Source organism: Ixodes scapularis, unplaced genomic scaffold (assembly GCF_016920785.2).
Source record: "Ixodes scapularis isolate PalLabHiFi unplaced genomic scaffold, ASM1692078v2 PGA_scaffold9__187_contigs__length_104089568, whole genome shotgun sequence".
Lineage (NCBI taxonomy): Eukaryota > Metazoa > Arthropoda > Arachnida > Ixodida > Ixodidae > Ixodes > Ixodes scapularis.
Genome location: NW_024609884.1, coordinates 85,412,570 through 85,426,724, shown reverse-complemented (window position 1 = coordinate 85,426,724; position 14,155 = coordinate 85,412,570). Strand labels below are relative to the sequence as shown.

Genomic DNA, 14,155 nt, shown 5'->3' with positions numbered 1-14,155 from the left:
TATTGAGTGGTTAACGATAAAACCATTTACATATCCAAGGAATAAATTTAAAATAATGAATTTTGAGCTTTTAATAATAGAAGTCATTTTGAAATAGAATGAGTAACTTTAAAATAATGTACCTATATTGAGTTCTTAACGATATAACTCGTTTGCATATCTAATGAATAAATTCAAGAGAATGGGTATTTATTTCTTAATGACCAAACTCAATTGCATACCTAGTGAGTAAATTAAAATAATATCTAGTTCTCAATGACCAAACTCAGTTGTATTCCTAATGAGTAAATTCAAAAGAATAGATATTCAGGTATAATGACCAAACTCAATTGTGGTCCTAAAGAGCAAATTCAATAGAATAGGATCAACCTCATTCGCCGTTGAGTTTATTCTGAGTTTCCATTGACTTATAACGATACATTAGAAGCTCAGTTGAAACTTATTGATAATTTTTGGAATGGAAAGCATCATGGCAAAGTCGCTGGCAAGTATCACGAAGAACCTCGGTGGCTTGCACTAAGAAAAAGCTAGAAACTCATCCAAGATAGAAAGGTATACACAATACAACGTATACACTCAATGAAACAAAAATGGAACATAGATATTATGCTAACGTCAAACACAACTGCTGTTTGAAGACACGTGTGTCTCGTCGAATAAATCACAGCTCTGTCTGGGACTTGCGCATTGTCTGCGTCGTTCTCTTTTCGTCGGGTATCCGCCTTAGGGCTGTGCGCTTGTTCAGACCGTGCGCTCACCAAGATCACACGCAAACTTTTATTCTCTCCTTCGTGTTCGTATCACTTTCATAACAACGAACGCTACAGGTGAAAAAAAAAAGAAACTAGTACGAGCTGTTACACTTGCGAAACCAAATATGCAGGCACAAAAGGCACAGCAAAAGGACGCGCCAACCACTCCAGGTTACAAATGATCGACGTTGAGATTGCGGGGGTCAAATAAGAACCCATTGGCCTAGGGGAGGCGTAACCAAACCGGTTATCGTCGTGCCCTAACGAGCTGCGAGTTTTTACGCGACTGCGTAGTTAATCGGTCTCTACCGCTTTATTGTCAACACAGCGGTGCCCGACCGACATTGCAAAGACATCATTTCGCTCGTTCGGTCGGAATATGGGCGGTCTGATCAATTCACGTCCAAAAGGTGTGTTCCATCGAAGAGCGGCCGGTGACGATCCAAAACACGGGGTGCGATGTGTACCTGGTTACCGGGAAGACGAGGCACGCTACAGGCCGTCGTGTGGCCGGGACCTGATGGTCGGGGACCGGGTCGGGCCGCTGCCCCCAAGGTGGGCAAGGCGCTCGACTAGGACTGCTCGAACGTGTTCTCGTCGAGGCTCTGCAGCCAGTTGAAGATCATCATGTTGCGCTCGAACTTGGTGAGCGGCTTGCCCCGGTCTCTCTCCACGTCCTTGACGGTCAGCGACAGCGTGCGGTTGGCGCCCCGAAAGCCCAGCGACGACAGGTCCAACTCGTCCCGGATGCAGCGGTTGAGCTCGCTCGTCACGTGCACCTGCGGCAGGTCGTCCCTCGGCTGGCCGCTCAAGTTCAGTTCGCTCTTGGTGAGTCGCTCGAGCGCCTTGTACGTGGACAGGAGTCGGCGTCGAATGTACATCTGGCGCACTTTCTTGTTCACCGAGCGGACTAGGTCTGCCGCCGTGAAGCCAGGCGACGCGTCGCCGCCGGTGGCGTTGGTCGGCGCCGGCAGCCCCTGCGGCGATGGTAGCTGCGACGTGGACGACACGTCCCCCACGGCCACCCAGGTGGAGCAGGACCGCGACGCGTAGTCCAGCCTGCCTCGGGGAGGCAGCGCTGCGCACAAGGCCACTTCGGAGACGCTGGCACGGAGCGGAGCGTCGTTCTCGTCTACCGCCGTCTGGTTGATGTCGCCGGTGCTGAAGCTCTTCACCAGGCCCAGAACCGACGAGAGGGCGCCGCAGCTGCGAATCGCCTCGGACTCCTCCTCGAGCAACACCTCGCCCGAGATGGGCCTCCGCGAGCCGAAGCACACGCCGGGCACCTGGGCACCAGAGTCGATGAGGCGTCCTTAGCAAGGGCCTCGTTGGGCTCGCCTCTCTGCTAGCTGCTACTAGACTTCATCACAAGTGCGAGCGAAGCCGAAGCTACAAACGCGAACCCTGCCCGAGCGGGCGTTCTCGGCAGGCTCGTTCAATGTGCGGGTCCGTGTAGCTTTTGCTGCTCGAAGTGGAACCAAGTATGCCTCAAAGTCTCTATAACGCACATAATCTCTCGCGTGCAAGGAAGAATTTAAATAGGCTTTAGATCATTAGGAACACATTTGTGAATTTGAGGAGCAATCGGGGCGAGCAGTTCCACTGTTCAATAGATCCTTTTCGAAAGTCTGCGCCAACGCGTGTCCGCCATTGCTTGCTCATATAGTATACTCTGCACTCTAAGAAAAGCCCGTGAGTCTCCTTTGCCGCATGACACTCGGAGAGCCAATCAGCGCCACTTACGGAGGCAGCTCAGCGAATGACGATGCCGAAACATATGTTTAGACCAAAAAACGCAGTCTGAGTTGTGACATTAAGCAATGAAAAAGCGTGACGTTTTGCAATGCTTAATGTCACAACTAAGACTGCGTTTTTTGGTCTAGCCATATGTCTCGGCATCGTTATTCGCTGAGCTGCCTCCGTAAGTTGCGCTGATTGGCTCTCCGAGTGTTGTGCAGGAAAGGAGACGCACGGGCTTTTTTTTTAGAGTGTGAGCACGTATTGGGAAACGAGGGTGACGTCAGCGTTCGGCGTGAACTCGGATCCAATCACGCGCCTCGTGTCCAAGCAATGGCGACTGCCAATGTTGCTTGATGGACTTTTGAAAAGGGTTTTTTTTATCAGTAAAAGCGATTTTTCGAAGAATGTTGTCCTGTCAAAGTATAGGCGTATTACTTTGGAGTGATTTATGCTCGATTCACACGGCCAGCCTAAAGCCGTGTTCACGCTACTCATACACCATACAAAAGGCAGTCTGCAAATATCAGCCACCGCAATATCCATGCTTCGAATGTCGCGTGCCAAGTTTTCTCCTTGAACGCACTGCCATGCGGCGTTCGAAGAGCCGATCTCGTGGTAGCTCGTGTTCGAATCTGTATGCAGAATGTATTTTGTATGCTGTATAAGCAGTGTGAATCCGGCTTAAAGGACCCCTGAAAACAAAAAAAAAAAGCTTTTTTTTAAACAGACTGGTTGGGACATGCGTGTCAAAAAATTAATTATACGCGAAAAAAAAAATTATTTTCTTGAGCAATATTGGCGGCGCGAGACGCGATTTAGTCGGTAGTGGCCTCCTTTCCCCTTGTTTTCTCTCTCGGCTTTTCGGGAGCGTGGAGGAGAGGTGGATCGGTTTGGCCATCACGTTGAGATGGAGGGAGTGTACGCATGACCCCCTCTCGTTGAGGTGGGAAGAGTGTATGACCATACCGTGACGTCATGGACATTGCGCGCAGAATTTAAAATAAATCTCGCCCCGTCAATATTCCTCAAACTTTTTTCCCGTAAAACTAATTTTTTGACACGCGTGTCCCAACCAAACTGTTTAAAATGTTTTTCTTTTCTTTTCAGGGGTTACCTAAGGGTACTATAATACAGGTTCCTTTGCAATCGGTGAATCGGTCCACGCTCTTAGTTTGCGGGCACGTGCCACGCACGGAGCACAGCGAGCCGATTTGCCGCCGACCATCAAAGTCTCTATGTTATAGGTATCTTTATGATCGTGTGAACAAGGTATTATACCCCATTTACACGAACATAAAGGGATCTACAAGATAGGTACCTTTATGTCCGGCAGCGAATCAGTTCGCTATCATCCGCGCGTGGCATGTGCTCCGACGCAAGGGCGCGGGCTGATTTGCCGACTGCAAAATGATCCTTGTTATACAGGATGTCACAAAAGAAAATTTACACGGTCTTTTTTACCGCAATAATAAACTAGGCATCGCCGAACGCTCATTATCCGCCCAAAGGTAGACCTAGAGGTCACAACCAGATGCCAAAGCTTCAGCCAGATCCGGTAACTTAATGAAAAGTTATAAGTGATTTTCTAAAAATTTCAATGGGAAAATGGAGCCCATTTTTGCCCGTTTTCGGTTTCTGGTGCCATAGAGCCCCATCTATTCGAAAATTCCGTCGGCCGCCATCTTCCCATTGAAATTTTCAGAAAATCACTTATAACTTTTGATTAAGTTATCGGATCGGGCTGAAACTTTGGCATCTGGTTGTGACCTCTAGCTCTACCTTTGGGCGGAGAATGAGCGTTCGGCGATGACTAGGTTATTTTTGCGGTAAAAAAGACCGTGTAAATTTTCTTTTGTGACACCCTGTAGATACATTTAGGCTGACCGTATAAATTGGATATTACACTTGTTGACTTAACGAGAACATAAAATAGGCGTGTTTCACTTGACAAATCATTTATACTGTGAGAGAGCAAATACAGGAATCTTCGCCTTGAGATCTGCGGGCGTATATGGGAACGGCTCCAACCCCATTGCTTCAACATATATTATTTACTGGTGATGAAGGTCAATAGTCAGGCAAGATAAACCTAGGAGCATGGTGTTGGATACGCCCAACCACGTATTGTCGTTAGCGTGACACGAATTCTACAAAATTTAGGCGCATCGTACTCGTCGAACATGAAACACGATGTGCTTCAAACTTTAGATTCGAGGAGACCCTTTTAATTTCCTTCGCAGGAAGAACAACTTTTTCAATTAATATAGAACAAATTTTGTTCAAGTGGTCGTTCCATTTCAGGTTACTGATAAAAGCTCTCAATATTTCACACACACACACACACACACACACACACACACACACACACACACACACACACACACACACACACACACACACACACACACACACACACACACACACACACACACACACACACACAAACACACACACACACACACACACACACACAAAACCGTCTGCATACAGGTATTTCTAATGTTATATAAATAAACTACGTAAGGTTTGATCTTTGTTGATATCGTCATAAAGACTGATTTGGAAAGATCAACGGTCATTCTCTAATCTTGGCACTAATCCGGGAGTTTACAAAGATGCTTCGCGCCATGCGTCGTCTCAACCGACGACGGACTGAAAGCCAACGCTACGGAGCGCCAGGTCCAATCGCGAGCCAGCTAGAAATCAACGGGTATAGATTGTGCCCGCGCCCCTGAGCACTGATACGGACGTCAGAGCAATAAGTGGTTTCTGACTGGTTCCTGACTGGACCTAGTGGCCGGAGATTTGGCCTTCAGTCAATCGTAGGGTGAGACGAAGGAAAAAAAAATTGACGTTTTACGTCACAAATCAATTGAGGCAATGAGTGACACCCCAAAAGACTCCTTGGGGAAGGGACCATCCAGCGTTCGAACACTACTCTTTCTACTCCAGCGTTCGAGCACTACCTCTGGTGGGCGAAACAGAACCCTTCCGCCACGCAGGCAACTCAATGAGATAAATTATAGTCCAGAAGTTTACAGAGTCCTACAGCAAGCGTTATTAATAACAGAGTAAGTTACACAGCCGTCAGAAATGCAAACAACTTTACACTAACAAATTGATCACTTTCAGACACCACGAGAACTGTATATAAGCATTACACCCTCGCGGGTGCCAAACGATTTCGTTTTGCGGGCAGGAGACACCTCCTCAACGGTCACCTGGAGCAAGCTGCGATTGGCGCGCTGTCCCGCTCGGAGCCTCCCGAGCTCCGAGCCGAGACTGGAGAGGGAGAGCAGCGACAGGTCCGTGCCGAAGGACTCGTGGCTGGGGGAGCGGGCCATGCCCTCGGTGCTGGGCGAGGCGGCCGCCAGAGGGAGGCACACGGCCGGGGCTGTTGGGGTGCCGCCGGCCAGCGGGCTTGGTCCCTCGCTCCACATGTCAGCCGGGACCCCGCATGGCCCGCCGTAGCCTCGGGCTTCGACGACGCGCGGCCTGCGGGCCGGCAGTGTTTCAAGGGTCGGACGGCCAACGGCCAGTCTGCGAGCTGCGGGCCTTGAACGCCCCACCGTGTGTCGTCGTTGTTTGTTTCCTTGTACGCTAGAGACGTCAGTACAACACGGCAGACTAGTTCGATGCGATTTCTGTGTAACCGCGTATAATTCGGAATGTGGTCCAATAAATTTCTTTTCACAGGTTTGGCTCTACAGCCTTTTGATGGTGGAAATCAAATCAAGGAGCTGATGGCTCGGCTTTCGTATTTTCAATAAATACCGATAAATCACGAAAACTAACTCCCGACCCGGTTTTATCAAAATCGGAACCCCCTCCCCCCCCCCCCCTCTCAAAAAAAAAAAGAACGAATCGAAGATGTGATTGTATAAGAAAAACCCAGGGATCATGGCACGTATAACCAAAAACCAAGCTTCAACCACACCGAACTTTGCACGAGGCTGATTTTTTCTCAAGGAACCGAACTCCTTATCTCGTTTCTTTTTCTTATTGGCACCGGGACATTTTCGAAATATAGGGCGTACCAAGCGGGCCTTCCGCTATAAAACGAGCCGGAAAAATCGGCGCCCGGACATAGAGAGTTAAAACTATATCGAATGTGCACTGAGCAGGTCAGTTTTAGTGTGTGAAAGTTCAAACCTTATTATCTTTTTTATAAAAAGAAAAAAAAATAGACCACAAACTTACCAAACTCAAGGTTGAGCGCGGTCACGGACCGCACTCAACCTTTTGAGACGGTGGTGTGTATGTCCCCTTTTTGTCTCCCCCCTTGCCTGAATGTATTAATTCATAATTATGATCGCAGACGACCAAGTCAGCGACGCTATTTACTTGTGGCGCCATCTTCGGAAGGCGCAGTGAGCAGACGACAGAGCGCATCGTCTGCTCGCTGCATAATAACACAGGTTGCACTGACGTCACGTCGCATATTTTTGGCCTCCATGTAAGAGGAGGAGAGGGAAACTGCTTTTGTAAGAATTTTGAGTGACGGGATAATCTTCTATAATCTTCTGGGGGGAGAATAGCGACGACTGCCCTCCTCTCTGGTGGTCATCGGAGCGCTCTTTGAATGACGTCACGTGCAAACTATGTATTGGAAGATGGCGCCACAAGTAAATAGCGTCGCTAACTCTGTCGTCTGCGAAAGCGTCCAACCATGACTTTGACAATTTTTTTATTAATTTTTTTTTGTTACAGGCAGAGAACAACGATTTGAAATTTCAGACGCTAAAATTGACCTGATCAGCTCACACTCGACCGAAGTTCGAGCTTTCTATGTGCAGGCGCCGATTTTTACGGTTCGTTTTACAGCGGAAGGTCCGCTTGGGACACTCCATATTTGGGTCGCATGCATGTCCTATAGAGGTTGGGCGACCGCATGCCCGTGTCCCAATTTCTTTAACATCAGCCACGATAAACACCGTCTCTGGGACCGAACATTGACACCGAAATGCACTAACTATGTGGGGAAAATAAACGCCTAAAACACGGAACCCTTCTTATGGGTCGCCGCTTTGTACTGCTCATTTCTTATGTGCGCTATCACTCTAAAAAAAGCCCCTGCGTCTGCTTTCCCGCACAACACTCAGAGAGCCAATCACCGCAACTTACGGAGGCAGCTCAGCGAATGACGATGCCGAAACATATGTTTAGACCAAAAAACGCAGTCTGAGTTGTGACATTAAGCAATGCAAAACGTCACGCTTGCATTGCTTAATGTCACAACTCGGACTGCGTTTTTTGGTCTAAACATATGTTTCGGCATCGTCATTCGCTGAGCTGCCTCCGTAAGTTGCGATGATTGGCTCTCTGAGTGTTGTGCGGGAAAGCAGACGCACGGGCTTTTTTTTAAAGAGTACATTGAAACAGTAACAAACAAATCAAGAAAACATTATGAGGTGATCGAAGAACCAATCCTCATGTGCCACTGACGTGCTAAAGTGACGGTGCCCGTTGAAATACAGCATGACCGCCATTAGTATGTCCGAAGGGAAACTGCTTTTTGAGCAACCAGATGGCACTGCATTTCGGAAAGGGTCGATTATATTTTACAACGAAAATAGGCCGCATTCATAAAATACGAACAATCCGTACCAAAACAAAGTTGGCTAAATTTCTTTTTTTTTTGTGGGGGGGGGGGGGGGGGGGGAGGATTGTTAATGAATTGAATGCATTGCCTTGCGAGATTGTTTGCGCCGCAAATGTGAAAACGTTGTTTTTTTTTTGTTTTTTTTTCTTTTTTTTTTTTACTTGAAACGGTTTTTGGTTAGGTGTTCGGCATTTCGTGAAGCCCAGATAAAAGCGTGATCGTGAGGCTCGACATTGATTGGTTTACGGGTGAGAGAGGAGGAGTGGGGTGCTCGTGCTCGACGCTGATTGGTTAATGGGGAAGTTATGTGACCAGAAGGGTAAGCAAGGAGGAGTAATGTAGGCGAGGAGGAGCTCCACCACCAGTCCCAGCTGAGGGAGAGGAGCTTGAGAGTAGGAAAGGCGCTGGAAGATCGCCAGGTTTATCAGCCAGATTAGCGGTAGTATCGCTTCATTTTTGGGACAAATATCAAGTGTACACATAGTATGCGAGCGCCGTGAACGTATACGTGTCTGGCTTCTTGAAACTCAGAGTACCACAAACCGTTTGTGATGCTAGAACGTTTCACATATGCAACACAATTGCCTAGCAACCTGCCATAAATGGTACGCTTGTTCGCGCCCCTGCAATCATACCTGAGGGCGCTGCAGGTTAAAAGGGATAAACAATTGTAGAGGCTAGCGCCAGTGTGAGGAAAGAAAACAAGCGACGTTGACTGTCGTGCATGCTTGGGACCATCGATTCTAAGATTGGACAGAGGTTTAGAGTGCTTGTAAATAATACAAATAAACTTTTTAGATGCATATCGCTAAAAAATAAAGAATACATCTCAATTCATTCCTTGCGTGCCGTTTGCTTGACACCGGCTGCGGCCGAGGTCCCCTTTGCCCCATGGCTTTGCCGGAGAACTTCGAGATTTCACTGTCGTCTAGAGAATGGTTTTGAGAGGATGCATGCAGCATGCAGGACGTAATGATGCCATGGCAACGCGCAATGCCTTGTGCTGCCACCCATCCTCCTTTCATTTTCAGGAGCATATGACCGCGGCTGATGCCGTGAGCTATTCCAGAGTAACCATCACAGCCCATCCAGCACCATGTGACCTAGAGCTCCGGGAATCGCAAGGCGAACCCGGACAGTCCCATCCCCTCAGTGCAGGATTGACTCTGATGGCTTGTAGCGGCCGTATGATACATCTCGGCTATTCAGGGACCCCTTGTTTATATGTCTGATTATTCGGACTTCTGCATCTCTCGGCAAATGTGCATGCCCGCCGCCATAACATACAACTTCTGTTTTTCTTTCCTCTTATTCCTAATAATTCACTTCATCATTACCCTAGCACGTAAGGTTATTGCCATTTTAGATTCTACTGCATGTGTCCTTCCCAGCATTGGTCTTTGTGAAGGCTCGACAACGCCCGTTTCAGTGACTTGGTATCTCGGTAAAACAAGAGAAAGTCAGCAATGGCGGTTGTAATCTGGCGCGTGTCTAAAGCGTCTATGTACATAAGGCCCTATTTCACCATAACTGCAAGGGAGCCCGAAGGCACGAGCGAAATGGTTTTATGGCCTGCACTGACGTCACACCAGCTGCCATTGTGGTGGACTTGCTTGTGAGCGTGTATCTTTTGCAGTGTAAACTGTGTACTATCGCATTTCTTCTTTTGGGGGAAAGAAGTAAAATGCACACCGGTATGGTGCAAGGACGTTACGTGCAAGCCATTTATAGCGCTAACTCGGACCGAGCTTGTGTATTCTTCTCTTTAGAGCTACGTGACACCGCAGAGTCAAAGCGCTGAGTTGGATTACCATATTCACGGTTGTCACGGATTCATCAACGTCCACCTTGGTTCACGCACATATACCGAATAGGAAAGACAGGGCATTTCTACACAGATTCATAATTAAATGAATTATGACCTGAGCTCTGACGTTCAGATACACCACATCGCATTTCTTTTTTTGCAAATATAAGATGGGCCACAAGATGACCAATATGTGAAGCGGCCGATAAAAGCCAGGGAAGCCTAATCAGCGCTGTGAGCTAAAGTTTCTGGATAAAATTCACGCTTGGCGTTTCTCAGAAGTACCGACAACCACTGTTGGTGAACGCGAGAGACACGTTCTACGAGACCAGAAACGAGAGCGGCACCGCAGTTTCCTTTCAGGGGCCGCCCCATAGCCGCTCATTTTAGTGTTGCGCCGCCATTTGCTTCCGTCCAAACGTCGCACTCTGCACCAGCTCGTGCATTGGCGTATTTGATGATTTGACTCTGCTTCCAAGACAAACAAACACATCACGTGGCTTTCCTGAGGGCGTGGGACTCTTCGGTGTTACCTAGGGACTTGCGGAGGGATAGGTTACGTGGCACATTGTCCGCATAGGTCGTGGCATTGGCCGAGGGCAATCTAAAATTGAAAGTGAAAGCTCGTCGTGCGAGGGCGAAAGACAGCATGTTGCCATGGCATCACTACGTCATGCATGCGTCGCCTCTCATTGGTTGTATTTTTTATGTGGTGCAGCAGCTATAGACAGAGATCCCACACAGAGGATTCTCCAGCAAAACGGCAAAACCGATCTCGGCATGTCAAGCAAAGAACTCGTACCGCGAGTCGCCGTCCGTGCAAACTCGTGAAAACAGCAACAAAACAAATGCACTGGCTTGGGTCATTTGGTGCTGGTGTCGCCATCTCGTTGAACCCATTAAAAAAAAAAAAAAATCTAGGGAAAAAGGCACTGTCTAGTTTATTTACACTAATACGAAAATATTAAGACATTTGGGCTTTCCGTCAGAGCCTTAACATTAAGATGGGAGACACTTCTAGTCCGTACTAGCATTCGTGTTGTCACTTTATCATCCAAGTAAATTTAATTTCAAAATTGTCTTAAAATGTGCACAAAACAGTCAAAATGGTCATATTTCTGGATTTTATTGAAATATACAGCGCTCTGAAAAGGAACATTAAGGGTCGTACGACCTTCATTGGCTCTTCATAATGAACCTCAAAAATAATCAATACTCTGGTGCATTCCTGGAACTCAGGTTTGTGCAGCGTTGGAACTAACGCGTTACAAGTAACGACGTTACTGGTAACGCGTTAGTTTTTTTACGAAACGTACTCGTTAGAATCCCAAATGAGCAACGAGTAAAGTAATGTCGTTATTATTTTACGGTATCTCCTCTCAAATTTCGTTACCCGTTACTCGTTACTTTTGATTAAAAACGCCTGCGTGATTGTTTAAAAGCAATATATTTTTTTATTATGTACAGTACGTAAAAGTGGCAAAGAAACCCCAAGAAAGCTATGTGTAAGCGGCGTCATTTGAAACTCCTTCGGAAGACATTTTTCACGTGCCCACGACCGGGCCCAAAAGGCGCGATATTAACGCTGCGCGGAACCCCTAAGCGTCCTTGGTGCAGTCTTTGTATAGCAGCTGCTAGAATCACCATCGCCGTACCCTCAGGGTTCGGGCCTCCGTCTCGCTGGAAAGAGACAATAAAGTTTGGAAGCGTTGACGTTCCCTCCTTTTAGACCAAAACAAGTGTGTCAGCGGTGGCCGGGTGCTCACGCTTGTAGTTAATTGGAAATGCGACATTGGTTTCTGAAGGAATAAAATAACGTTTATTTTACCGGATTAACTTTGATTACATGACGAGGTCTATTTTGTGTTCCTTACGTGATGTGCGTCCGGCCGTTCTTTTCAGAGCGGTCTTTCTTCCCAGGCAGGTGCTATGGGCAAGGTTCAATAGACGTATCGCTAAATTACCCAAGCATCAAGGAGAATGCAGGAATTGGTGTTCCACGTGCCACACGCGCTCGCCTTCCCCGATAGAACATTCGAAGTAAATAACCAAAAGAAAGCGTTGACGAACGCGGGTGCAAGACGCGATTTGTTCTAGGCATTTGCTTTAGAAAAGTTATTACTGCTGAGGCCAGCACGTGCGGCACGTGGAACACCAATCCCTGCATTCTCCTCGATGCTTGGGTAACTAGGCAATAGGTCTATTCTCCTAATCGCGCTCGCGAAGCGTCACGCGTCTGAGGATATACATTAAACATCCTGCCGAGGCCAGACAAACAAGCTGGCCCAGCTAACAAGTGGCAAGGTTATCGCAGCATCTAACGGCGACCGTCACCAGAAAGACGTCCCCTTATTTGAGAATCCCTGCCGCTTTATGCTGTTTGTGTGAGTTTCCAACGTATAAATGTGATCTGTACCCCACTCCCCTGCTGTAATGCTTCGGCGCTGCACTGTACAAATAAATAAATAAATAATCTGTCTAAACAAGTGTATTGTTGGCAAAGTTTATAAAGGCGGTTTATTATAAACAGCTTCATATATTAACAGTGAAGCACAAAGTAATAACAAACTAACGTAATAGTAACGTCCGTTAGTCATAGGAAGTAATGACGCCGGTATTTCGTTACATTTGCAAAAATGTTAACGTAGCTCTGTAAGGCATTAACTTTTTTCAAAGCCAACGAGTCAAGCTATTTCGTTACTCTTTTTCTGTAACTGGCACAACACTGGGTTTGTGTAGTGAAATTCGCCCATTGAGCGACCGAGTGGGTGAATCCCCTTTAAACATTCGTTTCGGGGAGTGAAGAAAAAACTTTTTTTTTTTATGGATTTCACCGTTTAATGTAACAGGGTACAAAGGTTACGTGGTACAAAGGTCACGTGACATCGATTTTCGAGATAATTTGAACAGGAAAATATATTGCTGTAATAGGTCACGTGACGTCAGGTCACGCAACACCAATTTCACCTCCAAATTTAGCGATTAAACTGAATTGGTGTATAGTTCACGTGACCTCAATTTCCCCGCCAAATTGAGCGGGGAAACTGAATTTGGTCTGCAGGTCTCGTGAAATCACGTGACATCACTTTTTTCGTATGGATTCAGCGGGGAAACCGAACTTGTATGTAGGTCACGCCACGGCAATTTCCCCGCTAAATTGAGCGGGAAATGTGCGGACGGGCGGACGAACGGATGTGCGGACGGACAACATATTGGAATTGGGCGGTTTCGTTAAATTAATTTCGTGCTTTAAAACGGTTATAAACAAAGAAGAGAGAGAGAACCACAAACTAAAGCCCCTTTATAAAATCAGCGCCTGCCACAAACTGGGCACGCGATTTCGAGAATAGAGTTTTGGGAGGAGTCAATGAGCCTTTTTCACGAATTCTAGAGTGCTTCGACGATTCCCGGAACGGCGCCTTTCTCGGAGTTCTTCGCCGACATGAAGCGGCTCTGCTTGCGTGACTGTTCGCATGGTCTTCGTCGATTTATTCAATGCCGTTTGAAACGTTGTTCATTTTTCCTCATCAGCGACGGGGGAGACCGAGGGGACAAAGCCGATTTTATGCAGCTTGACGAGCACTCGCCCCTCGATCCGTACCCCTTCCAGGAAAGCAACAATGCATGATTGCGCAAGAATAAATAAGAAAAACCCATCGATCAAAGAATGCACATTTTCGTACAACCTCATTTTTGTTTCACCCAGGAGTTTCTAGCGATGTGATATGATGTAATAGTTCAGGAAATGTATGGTCATCTCTTTCACGCCCAAAGTTAGTTCGTGATTTGGCAATACGCCCTGGATGTATCTGACGGGTTCGATGAACTGAAATGTGCCAATGAAAGTCAGCGAGGTTGATAAATGCTTGGATCTTACTTTTCGTGGCAAACTCGTATGCATGTGGCGTTTAATCGGGGAGAATAATTTTTTTTAGATAAGTTATGGAATAGTTCTGAAATAGAGGCAATGACGGGGAGCAGGACACCGGCATCCGCATTCTAACGCGTTCGACGAGTGCAGTGGAGACAAAGGCAGTTGAGGTCTACCCACTAATCTTTCCAAACAGAGCTTTCCAATCAGACATACCCTCTCGTCGTCACCCTCTCCCTCAGTTTCACGGCGCATAGAGTAGAAGTTAGATCACCTTGGGGGGTAAAATGTTAATATATTTATTTATTACAGATACTATTTCTCAGTTTCTTCATTTATTCACACTGTACCTACAACGCCTCACGGGCATTACTATTCAGTGT

The 14,155-nt window shown here is 47.0% G+C and overlaps 1 protein-coding gene and 1 pseudogene across 1 annotated transcript; both read right to left on the bottom strand.

Annotated features, from left to right (window-relative positions):
- Positions 1 to 1,324: 1,324 nt before the first annotated feature.
- LOC8027663 lies at positions 1,325 to 5,964 on the bottom strand. Its single transcript, XM_042287455.1, has 3 exons — positions 5,714 to 5,964; positions 1,509 to 2,038; positions 1,325 to 1,442 (listed from the first exon to the last, which is right to left on the bottom strand). Exons 1-3 carry the CDS (start codon positions 5,930 to 5,932, stop codon positions 1,325 to 1,327), a joined length of 867 nt encoding a protein of 288 aa, XP_042143389.1. The 5' UTR covers positions 5,933 to 5,964.
- A 7,649-nt stretch (positions 5,965 to 13,613) lies between these two features.
- LOC121832930 overlaps positions 13,614 to 14,155 on the bottom strand; it is a 64,666-nt pseudogene continuing 64,124 nt past the window's right edge.